Consider the following 19,731-nt stretch of genomic DNA (forward strand, 5'->3'; position numbering starts at 1 on the left):
CAGAGGTCTTTCAAATGCATTTTTTGGGGAAAAAAATACACCATTTAAAAAATAAAAATAAAATAAAAACAGTAAAGTTAGCCCATTTTTTTTTTTTTGTCCAAAAGTTTTGGCTACCCGTTTTTATTTAATATATAGGTTTTTTTTTTTTTTAATCTAGATCATACATACAAGTAAACTGATTGGAGGTTTGTTTTGTTTAATAAATGTTTAAAGCGGGAGTCCGCCGGGACTCCGCGTTTTTTTTTTTTTTTTTTAAAAGCCAGCAGCTACAAATACTGCAGCTGCTGACTTTTAAAATAGTGACACTTACCCGCCCAGCACGCCCGCGATGTCGGCACCCGAAGCCGATCTCTAGATCGACACTCGAGTGCTGCCGCCGCCATCTTGGGTATGGGAATCAGGAAATGGAGCCTTTCGGCTTAATTTCCCGGTTCCCTACTGCGCATGCGCGAGCCGCGCTGCGCAATGAGGACGGTCCCCGCTGCCTCTGGGATCTGTGTGTTTCCCAGCAGGCAGCGGGGCACTTGCGGAAGGGGGCGGGCACTTGCGGAAAGGGGCGTAATCTACGCCCCTTTCCGCAGAGAGCTAGCCCGGAAGTGGGTGCAGTTACCTGGATTATCCAGGTAACTGCACCCCCCTCCCCCCTGAAAGGTGCCAATTGTGGCGCCGGAGGGGGGGGAGGAATCCGATGAGCGGAAGGTCCATTTTAGGGTGGACCTCCGCTTTAAGTGTAAGAAATTTTCTGTATCACTTATGAAGGCTGCTTTCACACTGGAGCGGGCAGACGTTGATGGTAAAACGCAAGTCTTTACCATCATTTTAGCGGTGCTATTTGGCTGCTAGTGGGGCACATATAACCCAGCTAGCGGCCAAGGAAGAGGTTAAATGCGCCCATGAAGCACCGCTGCCAAATCGCATTGCATGCGCTTCGGCAGTGGTGCCCATTCATATCAATGGGCAGGAGTGGTGGAGGAGCGGTATACACCACTCCAAACGTGCTGCTTGCAGGACTTTTTTTTTTAAGATCCTGCCAGCGCATCGCCTCAGTGTGAAAGCACTCTGTCTTTCACACAGACTGCAGGGGAGCCATTTTGCAGGCACTTTACAGGCGCTATTTTTAGCCCAAAAGCGCCTTAAAAAACGCCCCAGTGGGAAAGGTGTGTTAGATCAAGGGGGATTAAAAATAAATAAATAAAATAAAATCGGCCTAACATATCGGCCCAAAAAAATCGGCATCATATATCGGCTATCGGCCGCCATGATTTCTAAATATCGGCATCGGCCAGAGAAAAACCCATATCGGTCGACCTCTAATTATATCAAATGTAAATAAGCTGTATTTTTTTTTTTAAAAATGCTTGAATATAATATATCTTAAATGTTAATTTCTGTCCAAGAATAGATTACCAGTATATTTATGAATGTGGTTAGTACAGCTTTTAAATAAAGTAACATGCATTTAAGGTCACTCAGAATTCTGAAACAAGAAGATTCATGCTGGAGGCTATAATTTAAAAGGTCAGTCCACCCATGGCAGATAATCTAGTTTTTGGCAGAAGCTGCCAACTTGAATCACCTACTGACTTTTTGTTTCTTTTTAATACATAAAGGACTTCAGTGGAAAGATCTAACACTCAACCAGTTCTTTTGTGTACCTCCCCTGAGTCTCACTCCTCATGATAGAAGGCATCAAATATCACTTTTGTAGTCTCTAAAAAGGAAGTATAAAAAATAACAGGAAGTCTGAAATGCCCTCTATATGGAAGCGGGAGATGGATAGGCAGGGGAATTCAGGGGTCAGGTAATCACACTTCCAGAAGAAGTGAAGCCTGCAAAGCATTGCCAGGCTCCTGCAGATGCTTCCTACAGCTCCCTGCCCATACAGACGTACATGTTTACAGTTGGAGGGCTGGAGGAAGTGTCAATGGACTAGGACTGTGGCGATTATCGCATTTGTATTCCATTGAGAGCTACAAGTCCATTTGCCATGGTGGCAGCTCTGTGAATGAATGGCATGGTTGGGAGTAAACCCCCACCCCCATACTGAGGGTTTGGGAGAAGTTTGCTTGGCAACATGTTCCACTCTAAAAATGGGTGTAACACTTTGAAAAAGCTGGAGTTGGCTTTTTCATTAGAGAAGTCTGATGGCATCTTGTATTCCTCCGACACAGAAATCTCCTTCACGTAATCTCTAATTCTGTTTCTGTCCACCTTGCCATTATTCATGATCCTGCCCAACTATCTGTTTCAACCCCTCTTGTTGAATTCTCCATAAAATAAAACCAACAAAGCATGAAACCCATAATATGGTTATGGCAGGTGTTCAGACCCAGGACCTCAAGCACCAACAACCTTTATTCTTCTGCGGTAAACCAGGAAATTGCATAATTGCAACTACCTACCACTTCACAAAGGAGAACGCTTTTGTAGTCAGAGTCTGATGGGGTGGGCCGTGCCAGTACACACAATGCAAATGGGGCTACTTCTCTGTGCCTATTGCAAACCTTATCAATGTCAATCAAGGGACGGAGGAGTCAAAGCTGCTACCTTGTCTACAAGCCCACTCTGCCATTAGAGAAAAAGTGAAATATCCATTCCCGAGTAGACTTGCCCGTTATAATTAATGGAGTTTTGCAGTGACATGAAGCAAAAAACTTTTCCCATAGTACTCTTTCTATACCTAGGTGTGCAACTCTAACCCTGGGTTCACACTAGTGCTATGTGGGAACCAGCGCAATTCCAGCATCTGTTCCCGCAGGCAGTTCACACTGCCTTGTGCGAACTGCTGTGGATGTCATTAACAAAGTTAATGACACCTGCAGTTTAAGTCACAGATTGCAGTGCGAACTGTGAACTCGCACAGGAATCGGATCGCATGCGATCAGATTCTAGTGCGGGGAAAAAAGTCCCTGCAGTATTCTCTGTGCGAATCCAATGCGAGTTCAGCCATACAACCCTATGGCTGAACTTGCATTGCTCAGAGATCGCATGTGATCTGAGATCGTGCTAGTGAGAACCCAGGCTAAGAGCCATATTAGCCCAAATGGCATTTATGACGTTTTCATCAAATTACCCACATTTGGGACAAATACATTAAAATGCCTAAGCACCTCTAGCCTGGAATCTTGAAGCAAGTCATACCACAGGTCCATGTAAAAGGACCCATTCAAAATACAAGTTTCCATGCCCAATTCTTCTCTGATTAAAACATTTTACCACATGAACTGGCTACATACTATTTAGCAGAGTCGTTAAGCTGATATTCTCTGGATCGGTTGAAGCATTCCTGAATTCCAGAATCTGCCCAAAGTCTCATCATAGCCGAGAGCAGTTCAGGAGAGAAAGGTTCTGTATCTTCCATGCGACTCACCACATCACACACCATTTTGGCATCAGCCTGCGAAAGACAGAAAAAAAAAAAAAGCAAGTTAGATAAAGTGATCACCCAAGGAGTTTGCCTCTGCATCCCCTTACCTCAGCACTTTGCTCTGATTACGTGTACAGATACTAACCACTGCTAAGTCTATGGAAAAGACAGACTACAAAAATTACTATTTTAAGAATGGGAATCGTTAAATCAGCTACAATGGAAACAAAACAAAAAAATACTGTTACCACAAAGGTGCACTTACTGTATACATACCACTACAGGAAAAGATTAATCTACTGCAGACACAGAGATTGCATATTACCTTGCTGGAAATCTAGGCAATGCAAACTAAGCATGCAATTAAAAAGTGCAAACATGGTGGTTATCTTCAGAAAATACACTGCCAACATCATCAGGAGATCCATGGGATGAACCAGCTGAAGTTATATGAAACTCTTGACCTTTTTCTGTAAAAAATTGTATTGACCTAATCCCCCACCAGCCCCACAAGCCTTAACCACTTCAGCCCCGGAAAAATTTACCGCCTCCCTGACCAGAGCACTTTTTGTGATTCACGCACTGCGTCTGACAATTGCGCGGTCTTGTGACATTGCACCCAAACAAAATGTATGTATTTTTTTACAACAAATAGAACTTTCTTTTGGTTGTATGCGATTGCCTCTGCAGGTTTTATTTTTTGCGCTATAAACAAAAAAAAAAAAAGACAATTTTGAGGAAAAAAAAGCCCATAATATTTTCTACTTTTTGCTATAATAAAATGTCCCCATTTTTTTTAACGCAATTTTTGGTGTTTAGGCCGATATGTATTCTTCTACATATTTTTTTAAGAAAAAAAAAAATTTGCAATAAGAGATATATTAATTGGTTTGTGCAAAAGCTATAGCGTCTACAAAATAGGGGATAGATTTATAGCATTTTTATTATTATTTTTTTCCTAGTAATGGTGGTGATCTGCGATTTTTATCGTGACTACAACATTATGGCAGTCGGACAATTTTGACACATTTTTGGGACCACTGGCATTAATACAGCGATCAATGCTATAAAAATGCATTGATTACTGTAAAAAGGTCACTGGCAGTGAAGGGGTTAACACCAGGGGGCGAGCAAGGGGTTAACTGTGTTCCCTGAGGTGATTCTAACTGAAGGGGGAGGGGACTGACTAAAGGAAGTGACGGATCATGCTTCCTAATTAATAGGAACACACAATCTGTCACGCCTGTCAGAACAGAAAAGTGTGTTTACACACACTCATCCCTGTTCTGTGTCTCCTGCTCATGAACGCTCGTGGCCGGCGGTCATCCCGACCGTCTGCCACAAGCATCGGAACCTCTGCTGTGTAGCGGGCGCGCGCCTGCTATCTCGACCCCGCAAGCCGACACATAGCTACAACATTTTGCGCAGGGGAGCCAATCTGTTGCAGTATAACTCGGGAAGCAGTTAAACGATGTATGGGATTCTTTTCCCCCTCAGAATCCTACTTATCTAATGCTGCATCTGTCACCCAGCTGGCTCTAACACTAAGGCCACGTACACACGGGCGGATTGTCTGGCCAACTAAGTTCGTCAGACAATCCGACAGACAGTCCGTCCTACTTTTGATTGAACGGACTTGACCACACACGATGAACAGACAGTCCGCTGAAAGCTTGCGCGATGACGTGTACAGCACGTACGACGGGACTAGAAATACGACGTCCAATACACTGCAATGCAACCTTCGGCCGTGTAAATCCTTTCTGAGCATGCGCCATACTTAGTCCGTCCAACTTGCCTACTCACGAGCGGACTGTTCGCTGAAACCAAGTTTGGACGGACTGTATTACGGAAATTCCGAAAGACTTAGTCCGCCAGACTGTCCGCTGAAGCCCACACACGAGCGGATTGTCCGCTGAAACACGTTTCAGCGGACTAAGTTGGACGGACAATCCTCTCGTGTGTACGCGGCCTTAGTGGTGTTAAACTGCTATTTCTCAGGGCTCCGTGAGCAGATAGCTGGTGACTGTCAGTAACCACAACCCTGCTCTGCCCCCGCCTCAATCATTGGAACACTAAGCTGTGGCAGGAGCGGTCGGCTGAGCCCCTTAGCAGCTTGCTGAGAAGCTAGCCTGGGTGCCGGTCTAGGCATGTGGGTGGATCCTGACTCCATTATCACGATCCTGCCAGAGCCTGGACCAGCTCTGTGACCTCAGCAGACATTAGCCCTCTGGGCAAAATGGGTCACAGAAGTGCAAAAGGAACTGCACTCCTGTGATTCATAGGAGTACAGCCAAACAAGCTTTGGTTGTACTTCTCCTTTTAGCTGACCATACACTGACTAACATGTAGTTGATTCAGCAGGGACTGTCCTAGTTTCGATCAGTGTGTGGAAGTCCCTGCTGGTACATATTGCTGATAGGATACAGCTGCTCACCAGTGTGTTTTGATAGCTGCAGGTCCCACTGTTAGAATTGAATGTCCTAGCAGGGGGATTCCTCCATCAACCTTACTAGTGTGGATGTACAGTCTGCTGGCTGTAAGAAAAATAATTACAGTGTATGACCAGATTTATGTTTGTTTATGGAGCCTGTAAATTTAGAGGCTGGTCATTACATTAAAGGACAATAAGGATGAGTGGGCAAGGCCAAGCTTGAACCACAGGAAAAGTCTAAGGGTTGCATATCATTTCAGCTGTCCGTAGCTCTAGGGCTCGTAATGGTTTGACATTGGATTTTTACTGACCATAAACTATGCGTATGCACTTTATTTTAATAATATTCTTAGCTTGAATTGAAAGTTTGTGATAGATTTAAAAGTCATTGATAGGAGTAGGTTAAAGACTAGGTTTGGGTTCAGGCTAAAGGGTTAGGTTTAGGTGCCAGTTTGAGGTTAAGGCTGAGGTTTAATATTAAAAAAAAAAAAACATTGGGAGTACACCTAAAGCGGTTATTTGCATTGATATGCTCATCAGCGGCTGTGTTGAGAGATTATCCATTGGAATGCTTTCTATCCAATAGGCTTTCATGTTACAAGAAAGTGGCAAAAGTATTTTAATTGTGAGTTTTCCCTTCAATGTACAGCTGCTGCTAACCTGACTTCAAATGAAGGTAGACTAATTAAAATATCAAAGCTATGAACAGCTTGCTTGTTTCATCTGGAAAATGATCACCCAATATGGATAAACACTGCCCAATAGGGTGATCATCCCCTGTCTAGGGCCATCAGTAAGGGAATTAGGTGCACTTCCTCCCCGATTTCTGGATTTAGAGCTGATCGGAATGTTGTTCCTTTTGACTACCAGCAACCACTCTACATCTAGTTGTTTCCCCGTGTGAGATGTCAAATGCAGCAAAAGTGTGAGATAATCAAATCCACAATATAAAGTGTCACGATTCAAGTATCCAAAGAGCCTCTTTTCCTGATTGTGCTTTCCTTTCAGAGGAGAACAAAAGTCCTTCTGAAACATTACACAACATTCCCCATCAATGAAAAGAACATATACGAAGTCAGATTTTCATGGTCCTTGTTCTCCTGCCTTAGTCGTGTGACATTTTGACCATACCTAGGCAGAACATTACGGTTTCAGAAAAAAAGTTAAAATTGGCATATGACTGGACAGTTTAGAAAATCTTCAGTCAGTTCCTAAAGCAGTCCATACATTTGAACTATGTATGGGCAGGCTGAATGCACTAAAGTTGATTGATTGATCGATCAACTTGGGTACAACCATTTCTACATGCGATTGCTGCTAGCAGCTGTTATAGCCTCTAGCAATAATCACTGATTTCCCCCAGGAGTGACGGCTTCCCTCGCCAGGAAGGTGCAATGGCAGCGCGGGAGGGACTCCTACGTCAATAGTGTTGATAATGGGGTCTAGGAATTTTTTTCCCTACAACCCATAGTTGCAGGAATTAATTCCCTTGTTTATGGCCAGCCTAAGATTTAATGATGAACTATTTTAATGCTCTATGGAAAACTCCACTTACACTCATTATCCAATGGCTACCTATGATAGAAAAAATAGTGCTCAAGGAAATAACTGTTTTTGAGGAAAATGCCAGAAGATTCTGTATGGTGAGCAGGATATTCTGGTATCCGTACCCAACAGTTGAAGGGTCTCATGGATCTGTCTAGTCTGTATGTCTAGACATATTTGCAAAAAACGCTTAGCAAAGAAATATTGTCGATAGCCCCTTTACAAAATACTACCCACTGTATGCATAAAAGAGACAATTTCATAGGTGTGTATAAAAAAAACAAAACAAAAAAAACAAATGTACTCCTGCAACAGTTTATTAAAAACTAGTTTCATTTGATAAGGCTCTGAAAACAGGAGTTAAATTACATCACCATTATAGTAGTTCATTCTATATCATGCCCATCAGAGCAAAAATGCTTTTGACATCTGAATGTGAGGCTTCATTAGATCCCAGAGCCCAATTAATTGTGTGCGAGAAGCAACGCACTTATATTTGTGCCTCTACAGGGGGCATTCCATGCTGGGCCTAACCTTTAACACAAATCCCCCCTCCCTGGGCACACTGGGCAGGATTTGCATTTGAAATGTATATCTTTCATTGGGCCTAATATTCAGCTTCCTGCCCCCCAAGTGCTGTCCTGGAGCCCCTCCTGATGGAGAACTGGGCCTCGCTAGCTTCTAGAAATGAGAGAGAAGGGGGCCATTTCATGAAAAGCTCAGAAACAGAATGAACACAAATGGAGGGTGCTTATTCAGACCAAGGCTATCACTCCCGTAAAGAAGCCACTCCAACTGATGAGCGCATTTTCATTTGGTAAGACGGTCGTCATTTTCAACCCAAAAGCGTTTTCTTTCATTTCTCCACAATGTTTTTCTTTCATGTCTGAATAATTAATAAACATACTTGCGTACAAGTGCCTCTACAATATTCAACCTTATTTTGAATGTTAACTTTATGAAGGACTTTCATATTTACAAATGCTAGCATAAATAAAAAGTAAGGGTGTACTGCTCACTATATTTTAGAGTGTTATTTATTCAAGAAATAAAGGAAATTCTGTCATGGGCTACAGAAATAATGGAACAGTTTTTAATTGCTTTTGCAATTAAAGATTACTTGCTTTGGCCTTCACTTGATTAAAAAAAGTTTTAAGTGGCTCTTGAAATATAAAAAAAATGCTGGAAAACTGAATAGGTCACGTACTTTACTCCTGCAAGAATTGCCTGTCTTATTTCGCCTCTTGCTTCAGAGGGAATCAGGAGTTTGATGACATGACCCAGATCTGGTGGACTCACCTATGGATAAGGGATTATACCATGATTAATGCAATCTTTTTCAATTTCCAAAAGGATCCTTGGTAGGTTTGCCTTCTTAAACCTTCTGACAACATCCCTTTTCACAGCTATATGCTCATAACACAAATATTCGTAGCTACCAAACTATGGCCCAAACATGGAAATCTCCATCTCTCAATTTCCTGGAAGTCAAAAGCCATACATAGTGGAAATTTCATTATGAATAATTAACATTCATAATGGAGAAATCTCATTATAAATGACCTATTTAATGGAGCAGCCATGGTTAAATGACTCCCTCATCACACAGCAGACCGTCTCCATCCCTGGGACCCCGACTTGTCTCTCTACTTTGAACAAACCCTAACACTTTCTGGTTTATAAACCTTTCATAGCTAAAATGGCAACCTCTGAGGACCCGTCCTGCACCTATTTTACCTCCCTTATTAATCCCCTTTTTTATTCAACAACAGTTCTGAGAGTGACCTTTGCAGGCATCTGTCTCCTCACTAAAGAACGACCAAAGTAGTGGCCTAAATCTCCTTGAATACTCCAGTTTCTCTGGCACGCCTCTCCTAGCCAAACAGGCTTTTCCAGTGCTTCATCACTTCTTTTTTTCAGCAAGCATTTTTCTGACATTGGCAACTGTAGGCGGCACTTGAAACGTGGCACAGATTATCTGTTCTTTCTATAATGATGGCATTTTGACAGTGGGAATATTAAAGCGGAGTTCTGCCTTAACCACTTGCTTACTGGGCACTTAAACCCCCCTCAGTCCCAGACCAATTTTCAGCTTTCAGCGCTGATGCACTTTGAATGACAATTGCGCGGGCATACAACACTGTACCCAAATGAAATTTTTATCATTTTTTTCCCACAAATAGAGCTTTCTTTTGGTGGTATTTAGTTACAGCTCGGAGTTTTATTTTTTGCTAAACAAACAAAAAAAGATGCAAAAAAAAATAATAAATAAAATCATGTTTTAATAGTTTGTTATATATTTGTATTTTTCTCCTTCATTGAAGTGCGCTGATAAGGCGGCACTGATAGGCTGCATTGGTGGGCACTGATGGGCTGCATTGGTGGGCACTGATAGGCTGCACTGGTGGGCACTGATAGGCATAGTTAAGGCGGCACTAATAGGCACAGATAAGGCGGCACCGATGGGCACAGATAAGGCGGCACTGATGGGCAAAGATGGGCACAGATAAGATGGCACGGATGGGTGGCACGGATAAGTGGCACGGATGGGTGGCACGGATGGGCACTGATAGGTACCACAGATAGATGGGACTGATGGGCACTGATAGGTGGCACTGATAGGTGGCTCTGATAGGTGGCACTGCTGGGCACTGATGGGCGGCACTGCTGGGCACTGATGGGCGGCACTGCTGGGCACTGATGGGCGGCACTGCTGGGCACTGATGGGCGGCACTGGGGTGCAGAACCTTTGAGGCAGATTGGGTGGCACTGTGGGTGGCACTGTGGGTGGCACTGTGGGCATTATGGGCACAGACGGGGGGCACTTACTTTTACTTTGTTAAACTTCAGGATGGTGGGCACTGGCAGGTGGCATGTGGTGACTTTCATTGCTGGCCGTGATCGGGACTGATGTCCCGATCACGGCCGCCGGTGATCGGCTTTTTTTTTTTCTCCTCGCGCTGTCAGCGCGAGGAGGAATAATAGCCGATTACCGGCTCCGTTCTATCACATGATCAGCTGTCATTGGCTGACAGCTGATCACGTGATAAGGGGTCGGGATCGACCCCTTACACGGATCGGTGATCAGGCGAGTCTCACGGACTCGCCGATCACAGAGCGCGTCAATAGACGTAGTCCCGGAAATCTAGGTCCGCGCTAATGCCGTCATTCGGCAATAGCGCGGTACCCAAGTGGTTAAAAAAAAAAAAAATTAATTAAAAGTCAGCAGCTACAAATACTGCAGCAGCTGACTTTTAAAATAAGGACACTTACCTGTCCAGGGCGCCCGCAATGTCCTCACCCGAAGCCGACCCATCCCTCAGCTCCAGGTTGAGGCGCTGTTATTGATAGTAAGGGAATCAGGAAGTGAAGCCTTGTGGCTCCAAAGCCTGGTTCCCTACTGAGCATGCATGAGTCACGTCTGTCTGCTGTCTTCTGGGACCTGTGCGTCTCCCAGAAGACAGCAGAGGGAACAGCGGAGGTGGGGCCAGACATGGCTTTGATCTGTGCAGTTATTGAGGTGATCTTTTGCCAGAAGTGGGAGCAAATACCTGTATTAGACCGGTATCTGCTCCACCCTCCCACTGAAATGTGACACCAGAGGGGGTGGGGTGGGGGGGGCTAGGGGGAGGAATCTGAACAGTGGAAGTTCAATTTTTGGGTGGAACTCAGCTTTAGCTTTAGGGTTCTGCCTTTAACCCTTTTTGCTCCCCTTTTAACCTAAAATCCCTAATTTTCAAGTCCAGTGATGTAATGGTTGCTTCCCCTTTCTACAGCAGCAGGCATTCTTCCAGGACTGAGTGGAACTCGTGTAATGAGGCACACTCAGTCCTGGAGCACTCCAAGCCCAGCCTGTGGGTAACCGCATGTAAACGTCAGGCTGGGCTCACAGGCAATGAGCATAATGATGCTAGCATCATCCAGCCCACAGGGAACCGCAGGTGCTGGATAAATGACAACGTTGGGGACAGCACTGGAGAGTGGAGTACGTAGGAAGAAACTCCATTTTTTTTTAACCTGGGGTGGTGAAAAATAGAAAGAAAAAAAAAACCACAGGAGTTCCAGTTTAAAACGAAAGCCCCTATACAAAAAACAAAATAACTAAATGACAATGTCAGGTATAATCAAACCTAGCAAACACAGGGTAATGAAAAGATAATTATAATGGATAATTGGTTTAGATGAAAAGATATGTATCATTTTGTTCTTAGGCATACAAAGTGCTTTAATGCATAGCATGGTGCTCCAAGTTGACATCTAAAAAAAAATGCTTATCTGCAGGAGGTGATGCATTATTCTGTACTGTACACATTCTTAAATGACAGTATCACCAAGCACCATTATACAATCAGCAATGCAGCAGAACATACAGTATATATAGGCAAGAAAACAAATGGGCAAGTGATACAAGGCAAATGCAAATGAAACGGTTAATAATGACGTCTTCTAAAAAGGTCAAAACACCAAAATGTGGCCATTAGCAAAACCTTTACAGGGTCTCCCGATTCTTCAACCTTCAGCTTAAAGTGGACCTGAATGCAAAAAGTGAAGACTTGCCATCTTAGTAGAAGCATAGAATTATTTTGCTTCCGTCTCGAATTCCTCTGGCAAAATAGCGAAAGTGCTTCCTAACATGCGAGTGTGCCTAGGCACTCCTGTTCTGTAAAACAAATGGCCCCTGCCCCCACCTATAACTGGCGTTCACAGCAAGGAGCACATGGAAGGTCAAACGCATGAAAGACAAAAACAGAACATTCCATAGCTCAACTCACCAAGCAGTCTTTCATGCGTAAGCCCTTCCATGTGCTCCTTGCTGTGAAGGCCACTTATAGTCCAGGTAGGGGTCGGGGCCATTTTTTTGTTACTGGTGCAAACATCGCCTGGGGACACACTGGGCACCTTCCCTACCACTGTGCTATTGCTGGCTGTCCAGTGGGCTCCTGTTCCTTCAAGTGGGATTGGGCTGCCTCCAGACCCACCTGCCCCTCATCTATCTGTTTTATGCATGTGCTTCTGTTGTGGAGACGCTTATAAATTCAGTAGCGTTAGGACTGCAAGCAATAAACAGGTTGCCGTGAAGAGGCCTTGCAGCATGCGGATGCGTTTCCAAATGCATGCTAACTAAATCCTTGTTTTTAACGCAGACTGTTGGACAGGTTAATTTGGTCGGTTGGCAGACTGGTTGGTTGGTGAGTTCAGCTATGGAATGTTCTGTTTTTGTCTTTCACTCCTGTTCTGTAACCTTTTAACTGTATATCAGCAGTGTGAAATGCTCTCATTTCTGTTAAGTTTCAAGAGATTTGGACTGAGATTTGGTAATGTCACTCTTGAACTGCCTTCTGTTTTCCAGAGGGCCTACTGGAGAACAAGCTACAGATCTGCAGTGCAAAGAACTACCGCTCATTTTCTGTTGCTTCTTGTATATTACCCCACTAGTCATCAAATCACCCCTACCAAGATGACTACCTCCAAACACAGACACACATTGCAGAACAAGGCATTGTACATCAGTAATGGGGAAAAGATCAGCCGCGGGGAAAATATCAGCCACAGGGAACCTACAGTGGTGGCCCATGATCACTCTGGATGAACTGCAGAGAACTACAGCGGAGCCATAGGACAACAATCAGTCGTACACTGCACAAATCTGGCCTTTATGGAAGAGTGGCAAGAAGAAAGCCATTTCTCAAAGATATCCATAAAAAGTCTCGTCTAAAGTTTGCCACAAGCCACCTGGGAGATACACCAAACATGTGGAAGAAGGTGCTCTGGTCAGATGAAACCAAAATCGAACTTTTTGCCCACAATGCAAAATGATATGTTTGGCGTAAAATCAACACAGCTCATCACCCTCAACACACCATCCCCACTGCCAAACATGGTGGTGGCAGCATCATGGTTTGGGCCTGCTTTTCTTCAGCAGGGACAGGGAAGATGGTTAAAATTGAGGGGAAGATGGATGCAGCCAAATACAGGACCATCCTGGATGAAAACATATTGGAGTCTGCAAAAGACCTGAAACTGGGACGGAGATTTATCTTCCAACAAGACAATGATCCCAAACATACAGCAAAATCTACGAAGGAATGGTTCACAAATAAACGTATCCAGGTGTTAGAATGGCCAAGTCAAAGTCCAGACCTGAATCCAATCGAGAATCTGTGGAAAGAGCTGAAAACTGCTGTTCACAAACGCTCTCCATCCAATCTCACTGAGCTTGAGCTGTTTTGCAAGGAAGAATGGGCAAGAATTTCAGTCTCTCGATGTGCAAAACTGATAGAGACATACCCCAAGCGACTTGCAGCTGTAATCGCAGCAAAAGGTGGCTCTACAAAGTATTAACGCAAGGGGGCCGAATAATTTTGCACGCCCCACTTTTTATTAGTTAAAAAAGTTTCAAAAATCCAATAGATTTTGTTCCACTTCACAATTGTGTCCCACTTGTTGGTGATTCTTCACAAAAAATTAAAATTTTATATCTTTATGTTTGAAGCCTGAAATGTGGCAAAAGGTTGAAAAGTTCAAGGGGGCCGAATACTTTCGCAAGGCACTGTATAGGCAATACTGATGACTAGTCTTTCACCCTTTTGTTTCCACAGCACTGGTCCTCTAGGCCACCCCACTAATTTACAAAAAAATACAGCATACTATTAACATTCAAAATGATGCGCCTGTGCATTTGCTAACTGTAGCCATCATTTTTACTCGGGGATCAGGCATTATACATTCTGAACTGGCTTCTGTGTACTTGTGCTTTTTAGTATTTGCATGGTCTGCTATGGGAGAGGTGTAGAATGGCTTACACATACTACATTCTGATTTTTTATTTTTTTTTTAATTGGATTGTATTGAAGTTACATTGTGCTGTGTTCCCAAGGCAAAAAGCAATATGATCCTAAATAAAGTCATGGAATTTGTCATAAGTGAACGGGCAGGAAAACCAGGTCAATTGGCAAACTGCTATTTTTTTTTTATTCTCTGGAATATATGAAAAAGATTTGTCTGTCCTACAGAAAATCAGACAATTAATGAATCAAGACTGACAGGATTCGTAAATTGCATAATCTTCTGAACTTCAGACACATCCACATGCAAATATTCATAAGAATCAAAGAGTGAATAAACCATTCCTCTGGTCTGATCATCATTACAAGGAATCTGCAAAAACCCCAGTCTGAAGGACAGTAAGATTATTCATAATGAAAGAAAACTGTACCCTGTGTGTAGTCAAGTCTTGTTATTACTTTACATCTAATAGCTCCATGGGAGGTATTTACCCATGAACACTGAATGTTTTGCTGGGGGAATTGAGAAATTATTTTCTTCAACACGTGGTTGAAGGAAAGAAAATTGGTGAATTATGGCCTTGCTTTATGTCATTATTTGTCTTTACATATGCAGTCAGTAACACAAAAATTGGTGTACTTTATCACAGCCAGTAACAGAATGTTGTATAGTATTAGCCTTTGAGTCTTGTATAGACCATTGGGAATTAACCGAAAAAATAACCTTACAGTGGTATCCTACACTGTATACGTTGGCCAAATTTTATTGCTCACAGTCCCCTTTATGCTGGAGAGATTGTGGCTCAATTGGCTCATTAATCTGGAAATGTAAACACCTCACCAGTTTTTGGAGTAAGATATTTCCAATTACTATCTGAAGTTGCTGGTTTCCTGACACCTCCATTACCCGCATTGGCGGTTCAAAATCTAGGAACTGATAACTTCCCGAGCATTTGCATACTATAGTAACGCATGTTCTCTTAGCCACCAAATTAGTGACGACTAAGCATCAGGGCAGACATTTTGCTCCCAACCTTTCAGAAGTGGTAGAGCCGATTAAAACCACTTTCATGAAAAATTACTAAGATTTGAGATGTAAAAATGACCTAGTTTAGGAAAAGACTTTGAAACCATCGTCCTTGTGGATGGCTAAACATAAGGCCGGCCATACACTGTTTGAATCTCAGCCGGATTCAGCAGAAACCGGGCAAGATTGGAACCATTAATGGGGAGGCGGAATGTACCAATTTGTTCATCAAATTGGATACAACCAGCCTGCTGGTATCGCTTGAGAGTATCGCTAGCGGCTATAGCATATGCACTTTTTCCCAGCGGGGACAATTTACCCTGCCAGGAGCAGACAATAGCTCAGCGGGTGGGATTCCCCTGTCAGCGCTGCATGTTGATGGGGAAATCCTGTACATTTCTTTCCTGCAACCAATGAAATGGCCTGCCTAAGTAAACTTATATTTACTATGTAAACTTCTATAAATGTAAAAGGATCCCTTTGTGCTGCTCACTAAAGCCTAGTACACGAGATTATTGGACGAATGATCATCTGTTTTTGTTTCCATACTAGTCTCCACATCGAAAAAGAATAGGTTACTGAAGTATGAAAATTCTCAGACAGAATAAAAATTTGGAGTTGATGTAATGGGTTTGTATTGTTTTTTGAAACGAAAACTGTACAGATTAAAAACAAAAATCGGACAATCTGGCATCATATGAGAAAATTTTTTGTATTTGCTCCTTTGGAAAATTTTGGATGAAGGCTGTGTACCAACGATCAGATTATTGTATGATCGCCTTGAAAGCGGTATTTTTCATATGATATTCTGAGCATGTTACGGGGCTTTACACTTTTCCTTATTCTTTTTCCTATCACTACTACTTTGTTTACGTAGCTTTCCACTTGGTAGACACTGCTTGTATGTTATATTTTATTTTTAGTTTATTGGCCAACTCAAAGAAAACCTATGGTCAAATTAAGAACGTTAATGACGTTTAGTGAAATTTAAAACCAAAAATTTGATATATTGCAACTTGCATTATTATAGGATTATAGCAATCAATTTTCTTTTTCGTCTTTTCCCCTACTTAGGAAGGGCCCCATCTACCAGTTTTAGAAACATCTTCAGAGTGGGGGGACGAATATCTTTCCAAAGGAGTAATATGTGTTTCTGTGCGGAGATGCACAGCAGCCGAATCAGAGTGCTACTCACAAGCTGAGGACTGAAAGTGCTCAAGGGCCCCCAGCAACAAGATATCAGTAGTTTTAGGGGCAGCATACTTGTAGAATTTAAACACAATGCAAGGTGTTATACGAATTTATGAAGGGAGATCTTAACATTCATCCACACCCCCTCTCCTCTTGCCCATTATCAGAAAGCTTTGCATACTGTGAATGGCATCATCCACAAAGAGTGCAGAACATGGCAAGTCAATAGGGACTAGTTCTTCACCTTCTGTTTTACCTTCATGTCTCCTAATTTGGGCCATGCTTTTAAATAAAATAATCCAGCATGTGGTGTAGACTGTACAGCGCAGTTATAAAGCCTTCATCATATCTGGAGAAGTACATACCACTCAAATTCTAATATATAGGATGGATATGAAAGCTGCAGGCCACTGGTCTGCCATGGAAGTAAATACCAGGCCTTTCTGTCCTCGTCACCAGAAAAGCACTTGGGTGCAGGCTCAAGAGAAGCTCAATTAATGAGCTTCGTTACCATGACAACATTTCATCTCCCAGCCGCCTGAGCACAGCGGAAGATACGTGTAAAAAATGAATAGGAAAAAAAAGCAAGCTCAGAGAAGAAAAATATGAGGAACAGCATCAAATAGAAACCACAAAAAGGGTGTGATCCAGGGACGGGTATGATTCTGTGGCTGTTCCAGACTACACTATTTTTAGGAGTTCTAAACATCATGGGATTTCTTAATCCCGTACAGCATTCATTTATTGTACCATCCATCCAAGCATCGTTCATCATTTTTAGAAGACTCTGTATAGATTTAAATTGTACTGCGTAACATGAATATCAAGATAAAGATTGATGGGGATGTATGATTACACAGGATGTATAATATAACTTATGCATATTCATTTTTAACCAGGAGAAATGCAAATGTATGGAACACTTTCTACAGACCAGTTTTTCTGACCTCTCTGCACAATAGTGCAAGGGGTTTCCAATTTTCTTTCCAAAAATATCTGCCTGTTTAGACACTGGCACACATACAATGCCGATAAAATTCTGAATGTGATAACACAGAGCCTTCTCAAGAAGGGATCTTTATTTAGTTTACCGTGAAAGGCAAACAGAAGACATAGCAAGCTCTTTTGGGGGGGGGGGGGGGGGGTGTAATTATTGAAATCTTGCCAACATGCTGGTTACCGGTATTCAGTCATCAAAATAAAACAGCTTTGTTGAAAAACCCTTGGTATGTGCATTAAAAACCTTCACTTTCACATTATGAAAGCACCATCATTTTATCCTCTAAAATCGGAACACATTTCTGGGCTGTCTTGTCTTTCTATTTCCGAGCCTGGAGGGTGGGGACGGGGGCAGGAAATTGCTGCACAACCCTTTAATTGATATCAGCCACATGGCAGAGGAAGGTATTGCATTGTTAGTTAGCCTCTATGGGTGGTAGAAGTGATGGAGAGGAGCAGTAGGGCACACAAAATGGCAGAATTCCCAATAATGTTACTGTGGTGCTACCATTGCACAGAATGGTTACCTAGATCAGACTGAGATTGCGTGCTTTATATATTAGGAATGCTAACTGCAGAGCAATATAGTAAAAGCTAAGGCACATCAATTAAGGGTAAGGAATACTGCAGATGAAAAAAAAAAAATGCCTTGACATCCACTTTAAACAAGATGAATGAAAACAATGTGATGCGAATGATCAGCTTTACATTTACATATACCAGGTTTCTCCTGAAAGTACTGTATTTGATCTTTAATATCTACTCCATTTTCTGTGCAGATTTCCAAATATCTAGCTACAGAACCCCACGTACAGCCCACTCACTGTGCTAATCTTGCTCATCTGTGACACAGGTGTAACTATGCAGCCAAAGCATCATAAACTACAAAGCAGAAAATGAATTTCAAGTATGCCTTTTCCATGTTTTTATATTCCATAAATAACTTATTGATTGCGCTGTGTTTAAGGAAATGCAGCCGTTAGCTTTTTGACATAAATACCAAGGCTGCGTTTCTCTCTCAATCATACTGCTGAAGTAATCCATCTTGCAAACGCAGCACTTTATTAACCTAGAGGCTAGAAAAATAATCAAAAACAATAAAAACAGAATAACTGAACTAGGCTCAATGTGGATTATTAAAAGAAGATTCTGTTATCTATTAGCAATCTATTCAGCTGCAGAAAGCGTATTGATTTACCCAGCACACTATGATGGAGCTTATAAAGGGCAACTGCACCCAAAAGTGATATTTTCTTGGTTGGTAAAAGGTGGGTTGAAAATTCTAGTGAGGGGAGAGTTTGTGCCCCTTGAACCTTCCCACAAGTCCACAAAAAACAAACATTTTATTCCTTTCTTTGATTGTAATAGTGTTTGGGCAGAGTTGGAATTTATGTCCTCAAAATTATGTCACTTTAATTTAAAGTGTAAATCCACTTTTGTTGAGAAAAAGCATTCCCCTCTGGGTGATCGATGTACATTGCAAGGATTTTAACAATCTTTGCTGCAGATTCCTACCTTTTGTTATTCTGAATAAATCCCTGTGTGTTTGTCTCTATCCATGTGGGAAAGTGAGTCTTAAGCCCCATACACACTATCAGATTTTCTACAGATATTTTTCCTTCAGATTTACCAAAACCATGTAGTGCAAGGGCCTGCCTGATTGCACACAAATTGAAACTCCTAAGGTTTGACCTCATATTATATGGTTTTGGTAAGTCTGAAGGAAAGAAAATCAGCAGAAAATCTGATAGTGTGTATGGGGCTTAATGGGAGTGTTTTCATAATGATCATTCAGCTGTGCATCTGCAGGGCTCTAATGAGGAAAGCTACTGGGCCTGCGTCCCTTTAGATGTGATTTTTGTTGCAGGGGATGCCTGAAATCTGACTTGTATCTTAGGGCAGACTTCTGGGAAAATCAGTGAGCCAATCAAACAAGCAGGAAATTATGTTTCTGGGGGGCATACTGTACACAGTCTGTGTACAGAACACCTCCAGGTAGCCATATTTCACTGCATTTTCAGAAAATTACAGAGTTGCATATTGAAAAGTAAAGGTCATTTTTAATAACATTCAACAATATGACTTGTGTCACAATTGTATACGCTATATTTTTCCTTTATTTGCTATTTTTTGTCCCCACAAAAGTGGAGTTGCCCTTTAAAGCGGTTGTACACCTAAGGCATGAAATATGAATAAAGCATATCCCTCTAAATAGTAATTTCTGTCTGAGCTTCCTTCCTCTGCTATCAGCAGGAGTCACTTCTGGCAAGTTTTCCTGACACCAAGAGAAAAATGGTGATGGGGAGGGAGCCCCAGCTGGTTGACAGCCTAAGCCAGTGATGGCGAACCTTGGCACCTCAGATGTTTTGGAACTACATTT

At 42.3% G+C, this 19,731-nt stretch overlaps 1 protein-coding gene across 2 annotated transcripts in view; it reads right to left on the reverse strand.

Annotated features, from left to right (window-relative positions):
- The window catches only part of GNAO1 (G protein subunit alpha o1), a 364,707-nt gene that overhangs the window by 111,971 nt on the left and 233,005 nt on the right, over window positions 1–19,731 (reverse strand). For both annotated transcript variants that reach the window (XM_077455095.1, XM_077455104.1), the window contains exon 4: window positions 3,240–3,400. In XM_077455095.1, coding sequence (XP_077311221.1) covers window positions 3,240–3,400 — 161 coding nt within the window. The remainder of the gene's footprint in view (window positions 1–3,239; window positions 3,401–19,731) is intronic.

The sequence above is a fragment of the Lithobates pipiens genome, unplaced genomic scaffold (genome assembly GCF_037356315.1).
Source record: "Lithobates pipiens isolate NorthernLeopardFrog02 unplaced genomic scaffold, aLitPip1_a1.2 Scaffold_10, whole genome shotgun sequence".
In the NCBI taxonomy this organism is placed as follows: Eukaryota; Metazoa; Chordata; class Amphibia; order Anura; family Ranidae; genus Lithobates; species Lithobates pipiens.